This window comes from Pogoniulus pusillus, chromosome 31, assembly GCF_015220805.1.
Source record: "Pogoniulus pusillus isolate bPogPus1 chromosome 31, bPogPus1.pri, whole genome shotgun sequence".
Classification (NCBI taxonomy): Eukaryota; Metazoa; Chordata; class Aves; order Piciformes; family Lybiidae; genus Pogoniulus; species Pogoniulus pusillus.
In genome coordinates, this window is record NC_087294.1 from 15,780,804 (window position 1) to 15,801,197 (window position 20,394).

Below are 20,394 nucleotides of genomic sequence, written 5' to 3' on the forward strand. Positions count from 1 at the left end.
GGAGTTGGAACTGGATGATCCTTGAAGTCCCTTCTAACCTAAACCATTCTATGATAAACCTTTGAGAAGAGCAGCAAGATGGGAGAGAGGGTATAGACCTCAGCAGCTTGGCTGTATTTCTGTGCTCAGTCTCTAGCTGTCCTCTCTTTACTTGTTCTTTTTAAGTTAATGAGAGTTACATTGCCTTTTGGTGAAGGAAAGTTTCACCTGGAGTGGAACAACCTTGTCCTGGAGAAGTAGGAAGGAAAAAGTGGCCAAAGTTCATCAGCATAGCATTTTGGGGTGCTCTTCACTAGTGTGACAGCTGTGTGCCTGCAGTGCTTGCTTTGATCTCTTTGATCATCTTGATCTGGAAAATGCAGTTAAATCTGAAAAATCTGAAGTGTGGAATTAGCAATGAAGTGTTCTGCGTTGTGACTTGTCAGCTGAAAGGTTTCATCTGGCACTTTTCTTAGAGTCATAGAATGGTTTGGGTTGGAAGGGACCTTAGAGACCATCTAGATCCAATTCCCCCTGCCATGGGGGGGGATTGGTCCACTAGACCATGTTGATCAGGGCCCTGTCCAACCTGGCCTTGAACACTTTCAGGGAGGGGGCATCTACAACCTGCCTGAGCAGCCTGTTCCAGTGTCTCACCACCCTCACTGGAAAGGATTTCTTCCTAATATACAGTCTAAATCTCCCAGCTTCAATCCATTCCCCCTCATCCTATCACTACATGCCCCTGAGTCTTCTTTGGCTCTCTAATACATATCTTGAGCAGTCTTGTTCAACATCTTGCATGCAAATAGTACCTAAGGAGATTCTGATCAGATCATGCAAAATGCTGAGCTGATTGTGGCAGTAGTGCACCAGAGCACCACTTGCCAAACTCCTGGAGTAGCCCTGCCTTACTCAACTGTGTGTGGATTGATACCAGTGCTTCATCCTGAATGACTGTAGGAGTTCAGCGTTGTCAGAAGTCTGTACATGTGAAATTCACTCGTTGCTGCTTAATATTAAGATGTACCTTTGGATTTGTGCTCAGGTTCAGGCAAAAAGCCTGAAAGGCAGGACGGTGACCGGAGTGGCCGCTGGCAGGTTCCACACGGTGCTGTGGACGAAGGAAGCAGTGTATACCATGGGGCTGAACGGCGGCCAGCTAGGTAAGCTAGAAGCCTGCTGCAAGGAGGACCCAGCCCTTGAAAGAGGTTATTTTGTTACCTGCTTCTCACACCGGCAGCCTGCTGGAAGCTTTCTCTTCTCTCTTTGAGCAGGCTGATGACAACGGCCCTCCACGCTTCTTTTGTTTGCTGGCTTCCATTCTTTTCACAGCTGGAAGTGGTGGGACCTAGTGAGACTTGGCTCTGTGTTGGAACTCTTGATCATTCTTTTGCCCTCCATTGTGTGGTCTGGCTGCTGAAGGCTGTCAGCAAACAGTGTTGCTGTTTGTGTGGCAGGTTACCCCGCGGCGTTCTTGCCTCTTGCCAGCGTTCCGGCTGCTCCTGCCCGCAGTAGATTGTAAATGGCCATTTACCACCCGGGCCTTACCCTGCCCTCACCACACCCTGCCAGCATTCTACTGATACCTGCTTCCATGCTGGCTTTTTAAATCGAGTCATAGAGTGTCAGGGGCTGGAAGGGACCTCCAGAGCTCATCCAGTCCAACCCCCCTGCCACTGCAGGCTTCATCCAGCCTGGTCTTGAACACCTCCAGGGAAGGAGCATCCACAGCCTCCCTGGCAACTGTTCCAGTGTCCTTACTTGGTGTGCCTTACTTCATGTGTTGTGTGGCAGCCGTTTTCTGGTGTTTGAGGCCAGCTAACAAGTCTGTGTGGTGCCTCTCTTGTCTAATTACTTTGAAGATGACTTTTGTCAGTACCTAAAAGGTCTTTTAGAGCATAAAGGTTCTTCAGCAGTGGTGTAGGAAGGGGTCCTTTAAATGCATGATGTATGGAGTAACAAATGATGGCTTTGGGGTGCATTTGTGTTTTCTAGGTTACCTGCTGGATCCCAATGGAGAGAAGTGTGTGACTGCTCCTCGCCAGGTGTCTGCTCTGCACCACAAAGACATCTCCATGTCCTTGGTGGCCGCCAGCGACGGCGCTACGGTCTGCGTGACTGACAGAGGAGATATCTATTTACTGGCAGACTACCAGTGCAAAAAGATGGCTTCAAAGTAGGTCTGCCTCTTAGAGTCAGTCATGGAAGTTTCACACTTGGAAGCTATTTTAAAATGCCTTTATTTGTGCATAAAGTAACAATAAATCACAGAAGCATAGTCATAGCCAGGCTGGCACAGCCCCTCAGGAGCACCAAGTCCAGCCCAGAACCCTGCTCTACAGGATTCACCTTAAACCATGGCCCTAAGCACCACATCCAAACCACCCTTAAGCACATCCAGAGTGGGCGACTCCACCACCTCCCTGGGCAGCTCATTCCAGTCCCTGACCACTCTCTCTGGGAAAAACTTTTTCATAATGTCCAATCTAAACTTCCCCAGGCTCAGCTTGAGGCCATTCCCCCTTGTTCTGTTTCCAAGGCTTCGAGGAGATCTTGGAGTGGCCTTCCAGTATCTGAGGGGGACCTACAGGAAGGCTGGGGAGGAACTATTCACAAGTTCTTGTAATGTCAGGATGAAGAGGAATAGGTTTTGACTGGCAGAGGGGAGATTCAAACTGGGTGTTAGGAAGAAGTTGTTTGCAGTGAGGGTGGTGAGAGACTGGCACAGGTTGCCCAGGGAGGTTGTGGAGCACAGAAGCACAGAATGGGATCTTTGATCTTCTGTCATCCACAACCTCCTTGGAAGTATTCAAGGCCAGGTTGGATGAGGCCTTGAGCAACCTGTTGTAGTGGGAGGTGTCCCTGCCTATATCAGGGGGTTGGAACTGGGTGATCCTTGAGGTCCCTTCCAACCTAAACCATGCTATGATTCTATGTTATTAAGAGTAATTTAGATTGCAGGAGGGTGAACTTGCAATCTAAACGACCCTCACTAGCATGAGGACATCATCTGGTCCATGTGCTAAAACCTGAATGTAGAACCTGTTCAAGCAATGAGCCATGACTCAGAAATGAAGGGAACTATTTGATGGGTTTCTCTCTTAATTAGTTGGCAGTAAGAGATTAGCAGAGGTAATTAGCATTTTCCCCAGCTGACTCCTAGTTGGCTTTTTAGCTTCACTTCCAATTCTAACAGTATTTATTGAAATGTTGTGGCTTCATCACCACTTTACACTTTGTTCTCTATGTGGCTGCAAGGTAGGTGCTGGTACTTGGAGCAACTTACTGCCACTACTGCTGTGCTCTTACACTGAGAAACTGAAAGGGGATAAGGTGCATAGCTTTGATCAGGTAAAAAGCAAAGCCCACCAGAAAGCTGAGAAGTGGCCTGCGGGGTGGCATAGGCCTTTTGATTCAAACAGCAGCATTACTTTTGTAACTCTGTGTTTTGGAATGCTGCAGATGGAAGCAGCTTTGCTTTTCAGTGTGCTAGCAGGTGTTTGTTAGCAGTTAGGGCAGCAATGCCAATGGGGAGAAACTAAAGTGATCCTTTAGTGGCACTACCTCAGCTGTGTGTTTCTTCACTCCTCTAAGTGAAAAGGTTAACTGTCATAGAAGCAACACAAGTACTCAGTGCAGAAATACCAGACTCACATTTTGTGTTCCTCCAGGCAACTGAACCTTAAAAAGGTTCTTGTTAACGGCGGCCGTCTGGAATACAAGGTGGATACCCAGCATCTTAAAGAAAATGGGGGGCAGAAGATTTGCATCCTGGCACTGGATGAAGCTGGAAGAGTAAGTTGTGTCCCTAGAAATCACAGTACTGTAGCAAGCTGTGCGTTGGTGGATCAAACTGAAAACACAAGACAGGACAAAGTCGTGCGTGGGAGTTACCCAGCTCGTTTCTGCAGAGCTGCTGGGGGGTTCTTGGTTTAATGCCACTCTTCTTCAGGGCCTCTGGCAAGACTCCTGGAGTGTTGTGCAGTGGTTTTACATTTGTGAACACTGAAGGGGTTCTGTAGAGCAGATCTCCCTTCTGTTGGTGGGAAGCGTTTCAGTACTTCTAGCTAAGTGTAGGCGCTGTGTTGTCTCCCATCTGGAGCGCTATACCTGATGTTCTCTTCCCTCCCCCGTTCCGGGGTGAACAGGTCCTAGGGAGATCTATGATCTTGAGCTTCTCCGGAGCTGCTCTCTGCGCGCCTGAGCCTTCGCTGCCATCTAGCGGCGCTTACAGAGCGGACAGGTCGCAGACTCGAGCAGGTTGGAAAAGGCCTTCGAGGGCCTCAGCCTGTCACCCAGCTCCATCTCATCACCTAACCCATGGCGCTAGGAGCCTCAGCCAGGCTTTTCTTAAACGCTCCCAGGGATGGTGACTCCTGCACCTCCCCGGGCAGCCCATTCCAGTGCCAGTCACTCTTGCTGTGAAGAACTTCCTAGGATCCAGCCTGAGCCTGCCCTGGCACAGCTTGAGGCTGTGTCCCCTTCTTCTGTCCCTGGGTGCCTGGCAGCAGAGCCCAACCCCACCTGGCTACAGCCTCCCTTCAGTGAACTGCAGGCAGCAATGAGCTGTGCCCTGAGCGTCCTCTGCTGCAGGCTGCACACCCCAGGCTCCCTCAGCCTCTCCTCACAGGGCTGTGCTCCAGGCCCCTCCCCAGCCTTGCTGCCCTTCTCTGGGCACCTTCCAGCACCTCAACATCTCTCTTTGATTGAGGAGCCCAGAACTGGACACAGCACTCGAGGTGTGGCCTGAGCAGTGGCCAGGGGCAGCCCAGTCACATTCTGTGTTCTGTGCTCCACAACCTTCCTGGAGGTGTTCAGGACCAGGTTGGATGAGGCCTTGGGAAACCTGTTCTAGTGGGAGATGTCCCTGCCTATGGCACAGGGGGGTTGGAAGTGGCTGAGCTTTGAGGTCTCTTCCAACCTAATCCATTCTGTGATTGTCTTCCTCTTCTTATATGCCACTTTGAGAATCACATCCTTGTGCTTTGGTGTGTACTCTGTAAGTGCTGGTGTGCAGTGATGGTTTCCTTTCCTCTGCAAACCTGCTGTTCAGGTGTTCTGCTGGAAGTCATCCCACAGCTGGCTGCGGCAGTGCCGCTGGGTGTACGGCCGGCAGGTCTTCATGTCCGACATCGCTCTCAACGGCAGCGAGATCATGTTTGTCACACAGGATGGTGAAGCCTTCACAGGGAAGTGGCTGGAAGAGGGGAAAAAAGCCTCAGAAAAAAAAGGTAAGCTGTGCTTTCTTAATGCTTTTGAAGTGCTTCAAATGGATATAAAAGTTTAATGGAACCTTTGCACTCTCTGCCGGTAGTACATGGGGAGTTTCCCACCTGGAATACTGTGTGAAGTTCTGGAGTCCCCAACACAAAATGGACATGGAACTGTTGAGGCCACCAAGATGCTGAGAGGGCTGCAGCAGCTCTGCTCTGAGCACAGGCTGAGAGAGTTGGGGCTCTGCAGCCTGCAGAAGAGAAGGCTTCCAGGAGAGCTTGGAGTGGCCATGCGGGATCTGAAGGGGGCTCCAGGATGACTGGGGAGGGACTATTGACAAGGTCTTGTCACGACAGGATGAGAAGGAATGGGTTTGAACTGGCAGAGGGGAGATTTGAGCTCCCTAGTTGAAGAGGGATAGAGATCTGCTGGAGATGGTCCAACAGAGAGCTACAAGGATGCTGAGGGGACTGGAGCAGTGCCTGGTGAGGAGGAGCTGAGGGACCTGGGGCTGCTTAGTCTGGAGAAGAGAAGACTGAGAGGGGATTTAATCAATGTTTGTAACTTTCTGAGGGCTGGGGATCAGGAGGGGGGGACAGGCTCTGCTCCCTGCTCCGTGGAATAGGACAAGCAGCAGTGGATGGAAGCTGCAGCACAGCAGGTTCCAGCTCAACACAAGGACGAACTTCTTGCCTGGAAGGGTCCCAGAGCCCTGGCACAGGCTGCCCAGAGAGATTGTGGAATCTCCTTCTGTGGAGTCTTTCCAGGCCTGTCTGGATGTGTTGCTGTGTACCCTGAGCTAGATTGTGTGGTTCTGCTCTGGCAGGAGGTTTGCCTGGATGATCTCTTTGGGTCCCTTCCAAGCCCTGACACCTGTGAGCCTGTGCCTTTCAGAAGTCAGACATCCTGCCGCCTTTGTTGTATTTTCATTTTCAATAGCTACACCTGACTGTGTTTGGGTTTTAATTTATTTTTTTAACAGAGCTTGTCTCAAGCCTTCAGAACTCTTCCTGTGATGTGTCTTCCGAGCACGATTCGAGCAGTGTCTATGAAAGGATTCGGCTGCAGAAGCTGACTTTTGTCCACCGAGCTGTTAGCATTGCCACTGATCCCAACGGCTGCAACTTTGCTGTTCTGCAGTCAGACCCCAAAACAAGGTATGGGGATGCCTTGCAGTAGCTTAAGGGGGTTGCTGGTTAAGCTGGGGAGGGACTTTTTAGGCTGTTCGGGAGTGATAGGACTGGGGGGAATGGAACAAAGCTGGAACTGGGGATATTCAGGCTGGATGTTAGGAGGAAGTTGTTGGCAGAGAGTGATAGGCATTGGAATGGGCTGCCCAGGGAGGTGGTGGAGTTGCCGTGACTGGAGGTGTTGAAGCCAAGCCTGGCTGGGGCACTTAGTGCCATGGTCTGGTTGGTTGGGCAGGGCTGAGTGCTAGGTTGGGCTGGGTGAGCTTGGAGGTCTCTTCCAACCTGCTGATTCTATGATTAAACACTCAACATACACTTGCATTCAGTGGTTTCTCTTTGGTGGCTTTCTTCTAGCCTCTATGAAATCCCGAGCGTGTCGCTGTCAAGCTTCGGGGAGGACTTTGGCAAACTGCTCCATGAAACAGATGAAATGGACAGCATCCACGATGTGACTTTTCAGATTGGCACAAGAACCTACCCCCTGCACAAATACATCTTGGCTATGCGCTCTGACTTCTTCAGGAAGCTGTTTGCTTCCAGCGACGGCCGCGCGGACGCTGCGGATGTCTACCGCAAAGATGAGGATGCTGTCGGCTGCGACCTGTACGTCCTAGAGAAAGTTCACCCAGATCTCTTTACATACCTGCTGCAGTTCATCTACACTGACACCTGTGACCTTCTGACTCATGGCTATAAACCCAAACTCCTGCCCAAAGGGAAAGCAGAAGAGCTCCAAGATACTTTGATTTCTAACCTGAGCAAAATGAGCTTTGATGACAACGTCCATGCAGAATCTGCCTTTGACATTTACAGGAGTAATCAGGTGCAGGTCATGAATGAGAAGCAGAGGAGCAAGTCTAAAAAGGGCAGGGTTGTTGGTGAAGAGGCCAGCCTCATCAAAATGTTGCAAAGTGCAGCAAAGAAGTTTGGTCTCAGCAATTTGAGTGGAAGGTAGGTGAAAGGCAATGGATTTTTGTTCTGGCAAGCTTTCTGGGAGTGTTGGAGGCCTTGAGGAACCTGTGTTAGTGAAGGTTCTCCTGCCAGTGGCAAGTGGGTTGCAGCTACGTGATCTTTAAGGTCCTCTTCAGTTAGTTGTAGCTAAAGGATGTGAGTTGGGGGTGAGAAACCTTTTTTAGCTCACTTCAGTTTGTTGTAACTGAAGGAGGTGAGTTGGGGCTGAGAAGCTTATCTTTTTTAGCTCATTTCAGCTAGTTGTAGCTAAAGGAGGTGAGTTGGGGGTGAGAAGCTTATCTTTTTTAGCTTGTTTTATTTGTTTTGAAGTATAAAAGTTGACAGCACACACTATGACACCTCGTTTAAGCAACTTGCTGCTCTGTGCCAAGAGAAAGCACACAGGACCTTTTCAGATGATACCAGAAACAGACATTTGCATTGTGATTACATGCTTAAAGAATCTTTTTTTGCTATTCTTCTCTGTGATGGAAAAGTTCTTTTGGCCCTTACTATGTCCCAGGACCTCTTGGACATTTGTATTCCAAACCCCTGTCCTGTGTGTCTTCTAAGGTGTGAGCTCTCTGAAGGCTTTTGACACCTGATGCAAAACATCTGACTTTCCAGAATGGTTGTAACAGAAATTCAGTGCTTGTTTTGGTAGGGACTGCTGATCTGACTCAGCTTTGGACTGATGAATTTTCATGGTCTGCTCAGTTTATCCATACCTAGTGAACATATTTAGCATAACCCAGCATAAAGCAGAGTTAAATTCACGTTTAACCGATCCAGTTTTGATACTCTGTTGTATCAACAGCACTCCTGTGTCTGTACCGTGCTCACAGTCTCCTGAATGAGCTGGGTGCTGTGTGACTTTGCTCACAGTCTCCTGAATGAGCTGGGTGCTGTGTGACTTTGCTCACAGTCTCCTGGATGAGCTGGGTGCTGTGTGACCTTGCTCACAGTCTCCTGGATGAACTGGGTGCTGTTTGATCTTGCTCACAGTCTCCTGGATGAGCTGGGTGCTCTTTCACCTTGCTCACAGTCTCCTGGATGAGCTGGGTGCTGTTTCACAGTGCTGAAACACATCTCTTCCCAACTGCTGACTTTGCTCAGATAACTGACTGGTAGCAGTGTGTGTAGCTCCTGTTTTGACCCTGTAGTGTTGGACTTTGGCCTTAACTGTAGCAGTATAGCTCCCAGCTAAGGTAACAAGACAGCTAGGATGTGGAAGGAGGTCAGTTACACGGTACAGCTGCAGTCAAGACTTTCAGGGAAAAAACTGACCCCTTCTAGGTTTCTGTGAGGGATGATTTTGGTCCTTTTTCATTGAAGGGTTGTGACTTGCTGCAATTGCTCTTCATAGTGGTTTGAACTGAGTAGTAGCTCTGTTGCTTATTATCAATGTTAATGATTTGCAGGTTGGATGGAGTCAGGTTAGAAAATGGAAAAATTAATGTTGTCAACAAGAAGAATGGGAACAAACCAAAGTTAAATCAGAAGAAATGGTAAACTTTTCAAATCAAGCTTCCCCTGCCATCTTCCTCTTAGGTCATTTCTTTATCTGTTAAGTGTAGGCTGAGTCATCAGCTGTGTTTTAACCTGTGCTGTACACTTGTCTCTTTCACAGTAACTCACCTTACTAGACTGAGCTAGCAATCTAGCATAGATGTGTCTGGTATGTTCTTGCCTTGCTTTTTTTAACATCCTTTGCTGTATATCACTGTGCTGTGTGGATTAACTGTACCATGGGATACTAATTCAGGAGAAACCAGGAGCTGCAGCCTGGCTTCTGCAGCTGTGCTTGCTGTGATGGCAAGACTACCTGCGTTGCAAATAAGCAGATGTGTCATTTTTTCCCACGATTAAGAAAGTGCCTGGAGTATCTTTCAAAAGTAAACTTCTTCACCCTCTGGCAAGAGGTGCTGAACGCTAAACTCCCTGGGTGTGACTGGGTTGTTTGTACCCAAGTGCTTCAGTGCTCTGTAGAATCAGCAAGGGCTGAATTTGCCTGTGAGCAGCTTTGTCACACCGATTGGAGTACCTCATTCTCAGAATGCGCTGTCGGAGCCTGCAGTTGTTTGTGCAGTAAGAAATAACTTGCTTCAGGCAGACTCTTCAACACTGGCTCAGATCAGGCACAATGAGTTTGATTTTTGAGACAACAATTGAAAGAAGTACTTCAGCTGGAGATCTGAGAGCTCAGCAAGTGTCTCTCTAGGAAGTGTCATGCCGTACTTTGAGATGCTGTCAAAGTTCAGGTGTGCTCTGTTTTAAAGGAGAAATGCTAACTGCTAAAGACTTCATTTTGTAGAGTTCACAGCTTGCAGCTCTTCCTAACAGGCACACTTCTGATGCTGTTAAATGTCTTTTAGCTCTTACCTCTGCGATGTGACCCTGAAATCCTTAGATGGAAAGGAATTCCCGTGTCATAAGTGTGTGCTCTGTGCAAGACTTGGTATGTGTGGGCTTTTTTTTTGGTACATCTATAAAATTGTCTTTTTTTTAACTGAAATTTTGTTGCCTCTTGAACTGAAATGCCTTTCTTTACAGATTATTTTCACAGCATGTTAAGCAGCTCATGGATTGAGGTAAGTGTGCTAATGAACACGTGCTGGTTCCTTTTGGTTGCATCAAGTAAGGGACAGCTTTCCAGTTTTAATCTGGAAGCACTGGGAAAAGGAAAGGTTAGGTTCTTGGGTCATAAAAATCAACCAGGTTGGAAGAGACCTCCAGGCTCATACAGTCCAACCTGAGTCTTGTTTGCCAGATAAAAAAAACCTCCCACAATTTTGGTTACTCTGTACCTGTGCTACTAAAACCGCATTAGATGAGACTAATCCATGTCCTCATACACCAAGGGCAAGTAAAATATTAGGGGTTTTTAAGGGGTCTCTTTTGAGCTAGTCCTGGATTTATAAGAGCTGTTGTTATGGGATAATGCTTTGGAAGAATTCTCATTGTCTTTGTGTGAAAGATCTTGCAGTTTAGTGTGGAACAGATTTTTATATGTGCTGAGTGAAAGGTACAGCAGAATTGAAGCACAGAAGCATCCATGTTGGAAAGATCCTCAGGATCACCAAGTCCAACCTGTAACTGTACTCTACATGATTCACCTTAAAATTAAGAGTCAGAGTTACTGAAGGACAGTCAAGAAACAGAGGTTATGAAGGACTACTCAGTCACCAGCTGCTGCTCCAAACTCTGTAAATCTCTTGTTTGGAATCACAGAATCAAGCAGGTTGGAAGAAAGCTCCAAGCTCATCCAGTCCAACCTAGCACCCAGCCCTGTCCAGTCACCCAGACCATGGCACTAAGTGCCTCATCCAGGCTTTTTTTGAGCACATGTAGGTTTGTCTTGGTCCAAGTTTGTTCCTAGACATCATAGTTTCACTAAAAGCTTCACTTAGGTGTCTGGGTACATCTGATAATGCTTGTGGAAAGAGAGGGAACTGGAGAAGCCTTTTTCAGAGACTGGAAGCTGCAGCTATGTGCAAGAGTGGAACATCCATTTGTATAGCTGATATCTGTGTGGAGTTCAGAAAGATTCAGATTGCACTGGGCTGGAAGGGACCCTCAAAGCTTATCATGTCTGACTCCCCTGCAGTCACCAGGGACACCACCAACCAGATCAGGCTGCCCAGGGACACATCGAGTCTGATGTTGAATGTCTCATCTCTGGGCACCCTGCTCCAGTATTCTACCACTCTTGGTGTGAAGAACTTTGTTCTTATGTCTAACCTAAAGCTCCTCCAGTTTTGAATCATGGAATAAACTCATGCAGAGTTCATAGATCAATATTTTGTGAATCAAACATTGTTTACAAATCTTAATATCTGTAAGAGGTTTTTACACTTCAGGTGGGAAGTATCTCCATACCAGTAGCATGTACTAAAAACAAGCACCTTTAGGAAGAAAGATTTGCCTTAGTACTGCCTAAAATAAGCCAAAGCTGTTAAGCAGTGCTGTAGTATAAAGCTGAATGGTGACAGTTGCATGGTTTAGTGCCTGATGTCTGCTGCTGACATCATGGTTAAGATGGCTCTTCAAATGGAGGTTTGCTGAGGGCTTTGTTTTTCTGGAGGACTCTCAGTAGCAGCTCCTCCTTGCACAGTCACTGTTTTCAATAGATCTTTTACCTGGAGAAGAAAGAATTGAGTGCTTGTCCATGGGGCTCTGTAGCTCTGCTTTTAGATCATTGCAGAGAAGACACTCAAACTGGTGGAGAAGTGACCTGGTCCATTCAGAAGTTTGGGTAGATTTTAATTGCTGTGCTGCAATCACTTCTGAATTTAAGAACTTTTTGTGCCCCTGCCTAGAGAAGCCTGTGAAGATGTGAGCCTCAGTCTCAGTCGTTTGCTAAATGCAGGTTTTGCCCTCATTTTGTGTTTGACTTCAAGCAGACAACTTATTTTACTCTGTTCTTGAATCCTTTTGCATTGTAGGCCTCCTGTTGCTCAGCTCTGGAGATGCCAATCCACTCTGACATCCTGCAGATCGTTGTGGATTACCTGTACACAGATGAAGCTCTTGCAATCAAAGGTGCTGTGCCTCTGCTTTCAACTCAGCAGTAGCTCCTGCAGCCTCTGTGTTTTTACACAGGAGTTGGGTATTTACTGTGCTTGCTTTGGATTTTTGTGTGGAAAAGCCAAAGTCCTGTGGCTCTTGCTTTAGGCTGGAAGTGGCAGCTGTATCCCAGGTCTTTCTGTGCCTTTTCTTCAGCTTATCTGCAGGTTTTCCTTCTCTTGCTCCTTCAAGCTATCCCCACACAGATTTGCAAAGCCTTTGCACCTGTGCTTTTGCAAAGTCTCACTGGATCTCTGTGTGTCCTACTTGCTTTTGGCTTTCCTGCAGTGTTTACAGGCTGCTCTGTTTTCCAGATTCCCAAAATGTGGAATTCATCTGCAATGTTCTGGTGGTAGCAGACCAGCTCCTGATAGCCAGGCTGAAGGAAATGTGTGAAGTGGCCATTGCGGAGAAACGTGAGTGAGCTCTGCCACATACAACCCTAGAATGGCCTAGCTTGGAAGGCACCTCAAGAGATCATCCCCACCAACCTCCCTGCCATGGGCTGGGATGCCTCTCAGCTAGACTCAGCTGCTGAAGGCCTCATCCAGCCTGGCCTTCAACACCACCAGGGAGGGGGCATCCGCAGCCTCCCTGGGCAGCCCATTTGAGAGTCTCGCCACCCTCGTACTGAAGAGCTTCTTCCTAAGATCTGGTGTAAACTTTCTCTCCCTCAGCCTCAAACCATTCTCCTTTGTCCTGTCTCTATTGGAATGGGGTAGGGAATGAAAAGGTTGGGTTTGGGTAGGAGTGTTGCTGCCTACTTCAGCACAGAATTCTCTAGATACATTCCTTTCTTTCGTTACCATTTGCTGTACCAAGTTGCTTCTTTAGTCTGGGAGATGTTCTAGGTTAGCATAATCTTCCATTCCTTGTGCACCATTGCCTTTATAGAATCACAGAATCAGTCAGGGTTGGAAGGGACCACAAGGATCACCCAGTTACAACCCCCTGCCATGCCCAGGGACACCTCACACTAGAGCAGGCTGCCCACAGCCTCATCCAGCCTGGCGTGAAACACCTCCAGGGATGAGACTTCCACCACTTGCCTGGGCAACCCCTTCTAGCCTCACCACCCTCATGCTGAACAACTTCTTCCTAGCATCCAGCCTGAATCTCCCCATTTCCAGCTCTGTTCCATTCCCCCCAGTCCTATCACTCCCTGATGGCCTCAGAAGTCCCTCCCCAATGGGGTCACCTGGGAGCCTTCTCCTCTGCAGACTCGTGCTCTTTAACAAAAGAGGGTATGAAAAGCAAAAAGCAAAGAGATGCCAACCCCAAATCCTACAACAAAGAAACCAAACTTTTACAGAGCCTTTATTTTTTGGAATTCAAACTCTTTGTTTCTCCCAGTTGGTTTGGACTGCTGCATTCCCACCTGGTGAAGCTAATACATTTGTCAGTAGGGCCTTTCTGTTGCAGTGAAGCAGCCTCTGTGTTCAGAGTGCTGTGGAGCTGGCTGTGGTTCATGGCTGTGTGAGCATTGCCATTTCTTCTAGGAATGGAGAAGTATGGCCTGTGGCTCACTGATTAGATAGCTCTCTGCAGCAACTCTTAAACCATCCAGCTTGGCTTGCTGTGTTTCTTCTTCACAGTTACTCTAAAGAACGCTGCGGAGCTGTTGGAGTTCTCAGCCATGTATAATGCTGACCAGCTGAAGCTGTCCTGTTTGCAGTTCATAGGCCTCAATATGGCAGCTTTGCTTGAAGCAAGGTGAGGAGGGATGCAAATGTGGTCATGTGCTAGCTGCTGCATTCCAGCTTCCCCAAAAGGCAACAGGGCTGGAAGAACTGGCGGGACTAGTTTAGAAACTAAAATGCAACTGGGTGCTTCTAGCTTAAAGGGAGACTCGTTTGTGGTAAACGGGGATAGAGCAACCAGTCAAAAATCAGAGAGTGGTGGAGCTCATTGCAGCTGCTCATGAATGCTTTTGTTTTTTTTGGAGATCATAACATCATAGAATGGGTTAGGTTGTGAGGAACCTCAAGGATCATGCAGTTCAAATGCCCCTGTGCCATAGGCAGGGACACCTCCCACTGCAGCAAGATGCTCAAGGCCTCATCCAACCTGGTCTTGAGCACCTCCAGGGAGGGAATATCCACAACCTCCCTGGGCAACCTGTGTCAGTCTCCCACCAGCCTCACTGCAAACAACTTCTGCCTAACAGCCACTTCCAATCTCCCCTCTGCCACTTGAAACCCATTACCCCTTGGTCTGTCATGACAAGACCTTGTCAATAGTCCCTCCCCAGCCCTCCTGTAGGTCCTTTTCAGATCCTGCAAGGCCACTATTTAATCTCCTGGAAGCCTTCTCTTCTGCAGCCTGCAGAGCCCCAACTCTCTCAGCCTGTGCTCAGAGCAGAGCTACTGCAGCCCTTGCAGCATCTTGGTGGCCTTCTCTGGACTGGCTCAAATACTTCGATGCCCTGCTTGTGCTGGGGGCTGCAGAACTGCCCCCAGGACTGCAGGTGGGGTCTGAGGAGAGCAGAGCCAAGGGGCAGAATCCCCTCCCTTGCCCTGCTGCCCACACTGCTCTTGCTGCACCCAGCACAGGGTTGTGTCTGGGCTGCACTCACACTGCAGGCTCCTGTGGAGCTTTTGCTCAGCCCAGACCCCCAGGGCCTGTTCCTCAGGGCTGCTCTCAGCCATTCCCCACCCAGCCTGGAGCTGCTTGGGATTGCACCCACCCAGCTGCAGGACCTTACCCTTGGCCTTGTTGAATGTCCTGAGATGCTGAGCTAAACTTGTGTTTGCTTTGTTAGGACTCTCGATGTCTTAAGTGATGAAGTGGTAAAGGACCTTTCTGTTTATTACAGGAAAATGGTAAGTTGTGTAACCTGAGCTTGAACTGATTAGGTTTAAAGAGGGAACAGCAGAGTAATAGAACCAGAGAATGGTTCAAACAGATCATCGAGTTTCTCTCCCCCTGCCTTGGGCAGGGAAACCATTCACTAGGTAAGGTTGCTGAAGGCCCCATCCAACCTAACTGAACACTTCCAGGGAGGAGGCATCCTCAGCTTCTTTGAGCAGTCTGTTCTAGTTGCCTATCACTCAGAGTGAAGAATTTCTTCCTCATAGCTAGTCTAACTCTACCTTCATTCAGTTTGAGATGGTTACCCCTTGTCCTATCACTGCAGGAGCTGATGGAATTCTTCCTCCCCATCCTTCCACTAAGTCTCCTTTAAGTACTGAAAGGTTGCTGTAGAGTCTTGGAGCTTTCTTTACTCCAGGCTGAACAACTCCAACCCTCCTAGCCTGTCCTCACAGCTTCAGAGGTGAACACTCTACTCCAGGTGTGGTCTCATGAGAGTGGAGTAGTGGGGGAGCATCACCTTTCTTGAGCTGCTGGCTATGCATCTGTTGATGCAGCCCAGGATGCAGTTGCCTTTCTGGGCTGCCAAGGCACATTGCCAGCTCAGTGTCAGTTTTTCATCCACTTAACACCCCCAAGTCCTCCTCCTCAGGGCTGCTCTCAGTCCCCTCAGTGCCTAGCCTGTATTTGTGCCTGAGATTGCCTCCAGCCAGCTGCAGGACCTTGCCCTTGGGTAACTGTGTATAGTCCCTGCTGTGACAATGTTGTGCCCTTCAGTAATACACATGAAACATGCTCATGGTGTGCTGTTGACCACTGCTGCATGAAAAGAAGAGAGGCAAAACCTGTGGAACAGAGCTTCTATAACTTAGGGAGACAGAAGAAAGCAAATTAGGCTTTTTGTAAAGTTAAGGTGGATCCTCCAGACCTGAAAAGCAGGAAGAAGCATAATGTGAAACTGTAATGCAAAGGGGAAAGCCAAGGCCCATTGTAACCTGCTGCTCTCTAACTGTACACCAGTGAAAGAGCAGAGTTTACCAAACCTGGAAACATTTGTTTTTCACCTGGAACAGCCTTTCTCAGCCAATCACTTCAGAGAATTCTTCTGGGCTGCTGAAAGACTTAAGTGAAGTTTATAAGCTGGTTCTGTAGTTCATTACTTGAGCTGTAAGTGTTATAAATGCAGTCACTTGGGGCTCTTTTACAAGAGATCAAACATTTCCTAGCCTGAGACTGAAAAGAAACTTACTTTACAACTGCAGATTCCAGCTATGGTCAGGAGAGTAATTACTCCATATCCAGATGGACCTGACATAAGTTCTTTTGAGCCTGAAGATGGAGAGAACTTTGTCTTCTTAAGGGATGAAATGAATGCAGAACAAAGTACTCAGTAAGTGTCTCTCTCTAATCAAGTGAGTTGGATGTGGTATTTATTCCTCTTTGGATGGTGCCTCACTCCACTTGGGTTCACAAGTGAAATCTGAAGATATAGGAGAGGTGGAGGTTGCAGAGGCTGTTCTCAGTTCCCCTAAGTATTTAGAAGTGCTGCAGAACTGATACAGGGATGAATAAAGACATACACAATAACTCCACTAAAAGCCTCAAGAAGTCTCTTCCAACATGGTCTGTTCTTATTCACAGAATCAAGCAGGTTGGAAGAGAGCTCCAGGCTCACCCAGCCCAACCTCACACCCAGCCCTGGCCAATCACCCAGAGCATGGCACTAAGTGCCCCAGCCAGGCTTGGCTTCAACACCTCCAGCCACAGAGACTCTACCACCTCCCTGGGCAGCCCATTCCAATGCCAATCACTCTCTCTGCCAGCAGCTTCCTCCTAACATCCAGCCTGAACCTGCCCTGGCACAGCTTGAGGCTGTGTCCCCTTGCTCTGTTGCTGGCTACAGCCTTCTTACTCTCTTCTAACTCTTACTCTCTTCTAACTCCTACTCTAATTCTAGTCTAATTCTATTGGCAGTAGGGTGTCTGTGGCTGGGATTTGTAGAATTCAGAGTTTCTAACTGTGTTAGTGAAACAAAAAAAGCCTTTTATTTGGTTCCACTTCCTAATCTCTCCCATGCAGCCATGTGACATTTGGTAGTGTGACCACATACCTGCTGTGTTGTAGAAGAATAAAGTAGCTGCTTTATTCAGGGCAGTATTTGTGTTGCTGTCGCTTGCCTCCTTGTGTAGCAAGTGTAATCTGACCTAGGTGGCAGTGCCAGCCTGTGCAGCTGCTGCTTCTTACAGAGCCTCAGCAGAAGTCTTTGTGCAGAGTGCTAGACCAGGGGCTAGATCTAGGCTGAGAAGAACATTTTCCTCTGTCTCCTGGAGTTTGTTTCCTTTCCTCCCAAGGACTTACTAATAGTTGTGCCAGTGCATAAGCAGAGCTGCAACAAGCAGCTACTGACAGCTGTTGGGACCAGGTTACTTCCTTAAGTGTAACTGCTGATTGACAAACTTGACACTGAAGAGTTCTGAGCCTGAATTTCTTTGACTTGGATCCATCTGAAGGGTTTTTGGTTTGTTTTTCCTAGGGAAGCCCTTTTCAAAAAAGCAAAGAACAAGGCAAAAAAGAAGCCACGGAAACGATCTGACAGCTCTGGAGGATATAATCTGTCAGACATTATTCAGAGCCCAGCCTCTGCAGGTCAGTGGGAAAGAGGCTTTGTTCAGGGGTAAAAAGAGAACATCAGGTCTGGTCACAGAATGGGTTAGGTTGGAAGGGAGCTCAAAGCTCAGCCAGTTCCAACCCCCTGTGCTGTAGGCAGGGACGCCTCCCACTAGAACAGGTCTCTAAAGGCCTCATCCAACCTGGTCCTGAACACCTCCAGGGAGATCGTGGAGCACAAAATCACAGGATGTGATCTTTGATCCCATTCTGTGCTTCTGTGCTCCACAACCTCCCTGGGCAACCTGTGCCAGTATCTCACCACTGCAAAGAAGCCTTTCCTAACATCAAGTTTGAATTTCCTCTCTGCCAGTTCAAACCCATTACCGCTGCTGTGAAATGGAATTTCCTGCAGTGAGTGAATCTTGCACAGACTCTCTCTTCTCTAGTTGGATTTGAATAATGAATTCATCACACCCAGAAGGCTGTTTGTCCTGTTAAACTCCTGCCCAGGCTCTGATCCTGTAGAAGCATCTATTCTGTCAAGGCACTTTCCCATCTGCTTTTAATAAGTGGAGTATTTCTGCTAAGGTCTTCTGGTTTGTGGGATGGGATTGGGTTGGGTTTTTAATTCTGGAATACAAGAAGGAAATTAGTGGCTGTTTCTTGAAAGGGTGATTGAAGCCTTCATTTTCCACTGGGGAGTGTCAGTGTGACTTCCTAACCTGTGTATTGTGAGGCAGAGAAAGAAAACTGGAAGTAACTCTGACCAAATATTTAAGATAGACTTGAATTTGCTTATACTGCTTACAGTCTGTTAGACTGGACTGGGTAAACTTTTGGGTGTTTGGCATTTCTCACATGAAGTCAATTAGCTGTCAGCTTATTTAAGTGTTCTTTAGTCAGGCTATCCTCATTTCACGGTCCTGTCTTCTTTTCTTATTCCTTAGGCTCAGTAAAGCTGGATAAAACTAACTCTGTGGAATCACTTCCAGAACTCTTAACGTCTGACTCTGAAGGCAGTTATGCAGGTGTGGGCAGCCCCAGAGACTTGCAGTCCCCTGACTTCACAAAAGGATTTCACCCAGAGAGGACTGAGGTTGGATTTCTTTCTTCCTGGCAATTCATTTGTTATTTGTCTAATCCACCAAAAGCAGAGTTTGTATTCTGGAGTGTTCCTGAGAAGCTGCTGTCCTGAGAATGGAGTAAGCAACTTCAGTTATTGTTGTCTGGTAAAGCAAATAGAAAATGAAACTTCCTTATTAAAATACAGAACCACAGAGTGGCTTAGGTTGGAAGGGACCTCAAGGATCATCTAGTTCCAACCCCCTGCCATAGGCAGGGACACCTCCCTCTAGAACAGGTTGCTCAAGGTCCTGAACACCTCCAGGGAGGTTGTGGAGCACAGAATGACCAAATGGGATCAAAGATCACCTTCTGTGCTTCACAACCTCCCTGGGCAACCTGTGCCAGTGTCTCACCACCCTCACTGCAAAGAACCCTTTCCTAACATCCACTTTCAATCTCCCCTCTGCCAGTTTAAACCCATCACCCCTGGTCCTGTCATGACAAGACCTTGTCAATAGTCCCTTCCCCAGCCCTCCTGGAGCCCCTTTCAGATACCGAAAGGCCACTCCAGGGTCTCCTCAAATGCTTCTCTTCTCCAGGTTGCAGAGCCCCAACTCTTGTAGCCTGTAAATCCTTTTGCTTGCAGATGTCATTCCAGTTGCTTTTAGTATCACTCATTTTTCCCCAATGAAAACATGGGAGATTATTCAACGTTTTCCTGTCTCTTCTGGTTTGTTGTTCAGGTGAAGGACAAAGCATGCGGTCAAGGTATTAAACTCTCTCAACCTAACAAGGAGACAAAGTCGTACAAGGGCTCGTCAGCACTGACACAGTCTGTTCCACAGTCCATTCCCAGTGCCAAAAACAACTCTGCAGGCTCTCCCAGCTGGGTAGCAACCAGTTTCAGGTGCAGTAGTAGTTGTGGTGTCTACCTAACTTGGACTCGCTGCTCTGCGCTGGGTAGTGAGTGCTGCTAACGCTGTTAGGACTGAAAAGCTGTCAGCTCTTCAGAGTCAGCTCACAGTGCCTGACACCTGAATTAAGGATTACTCCACCTTACTCGTTGGGAAAAGCAGTTGCTTAAGCAGATGGTTGTTAGTTTTCAGTTCTCTTTTTCAAGTGCTGCCAGGATACTTAAAGCCTTTTTCCAGAGGGCCTGTTTGGTTAATGCTATCACTGGAAGCAGCCAGGGCTTGAAGCCATGAGAAGCACCACTGCACTGTGACATTTTGACCTCCCTGTCCTGCTGCCCACACTGCTCCTAAGCCAGACCACGATGCCATTGGCTCTGCTGCCCACCTGGGCACACTGCTGCCTCATCTTCAGCTCCTCTCTACCAGCTCCCTCTCTGCCTGGCTGCTCTCAGCCACTCTGGCCCCAGCCTGTAGTGCTGCTTGGGGTTGTTGTGGCCAAAGTGTAGAGCCCTGCACTTGGTCTTGTTCAGTCTCATCCCATTGGCCTCTGCCCACCCATCCAGCCTGGCCAGGTCCCTCTGCAGGGCTCTCCTCCCCTCCAGCAGCTCAACAGCTGCTCCTGGCTTGGTGTCATCTGCACATTTACTGATGCTGGACTTAATCCTCTGATCATCAGTAAAGATATTGAACAGACTTTGGCCCAGCACTGATACCTGGGGCACACTGCTAGTGCCAGCTGCCAACTGGATGTGGCACCATTCAGCACCATTCTCTGGGCCTGGCCCTCCAGCCAGTTCTTGACCCATTTCAGAGTGGATATGAAATAGCTTTAATCCTATTCTTCAGAGAAAGATCTAATTCAGCCTTCATGAAAGAGCTGTGAGCAGTGCTTCTCTTAGAGGCAGCATGGGCACTTGACTACCAAATCAGTGTCCTGGGTTTAGGTTATCCAAGTTTTGGGATTTTTGTAAGTAATCATAGTTCACATCTTTCTGTTTCATAGTACAATGAGTCTGGAAAGTATTTTTAGTGCACTCTTAAAGATGTATATATTTATAAAAGCTTTGCCTGGAACATTCCATTTGAGGTTT

At 48.0% G+C, this 20,394-nt stretch overlaps 1 protein-coding gene across 2 annotated transcripts in view; it reads left to right on the forward strand.

Annotated features, from left to right (window-relative positions):
- The window catches only part of IBTK (inhibitor of Bruton tyrosine kinase), a 44,295-nt gene that overhangs the window by 14,430 nt on the left and 9,471 nt on the right, over positions 1-20,394 (forward strand). For both annotated transcript variants that reach the window (XM_064169479.1, XM_064169480.1), the window contains exons 7-23: positions 1,028-1,145; positions 1,978-2,158; positions 3,654-3,777; positions 5,036-5,213; positions 6,179-6,353; positions 6,741-7,337; positions 8,759-8,845; positions 9,713-9,795; positions 9,891-9,928; positions 11,783-11,879; positions 12,218-12,319; positions 13,499-13,616; positions 14,665-14,725; positions 15,977-16,104; positions 17,248-17,360; positions 18,272-18,420; positions 19,133-19,296. In XM_064169479.1, coding sequence (XP_064025549.1) covers positions 1,028-1,145; positions 1,978-2,158; positions 3,654-3,777; positions 5,036-5,213; positions 6,179-6,353; positions 6,741-7,337; positions 8,759-8,845; positions 9,713-9,795; positions 9,891-9,928; positions 11,783-11,879; positions 12,218-12,319; positions 13,499-13,616; positions 14,665-14,725; positions 15,977-16,104; positions 17,248-17,360; positions 18,272-18,420; positions 19,133-19,296 — 2,513 coding nt within the window. The remainder of the gene's footprint in view (positions 1-1,027; positions 1,146-1,977; positions 2,159-3,653; positions 3,778-5,035; positions 5,214-6,178; positions 6,354-6,740; positions 7,338-8,758; positions 8,846-9,712; positions 9,796-9,890; positions 9,929-11,782; positions 11,880-12,217; positions 12,320-13,498; positions 13,617-14,664; positions 14,726-15,976; positions 16,105-17,247; positions 17,361-18,271; positions 18,421-19,132; positions 19,297-20,394) is intronic.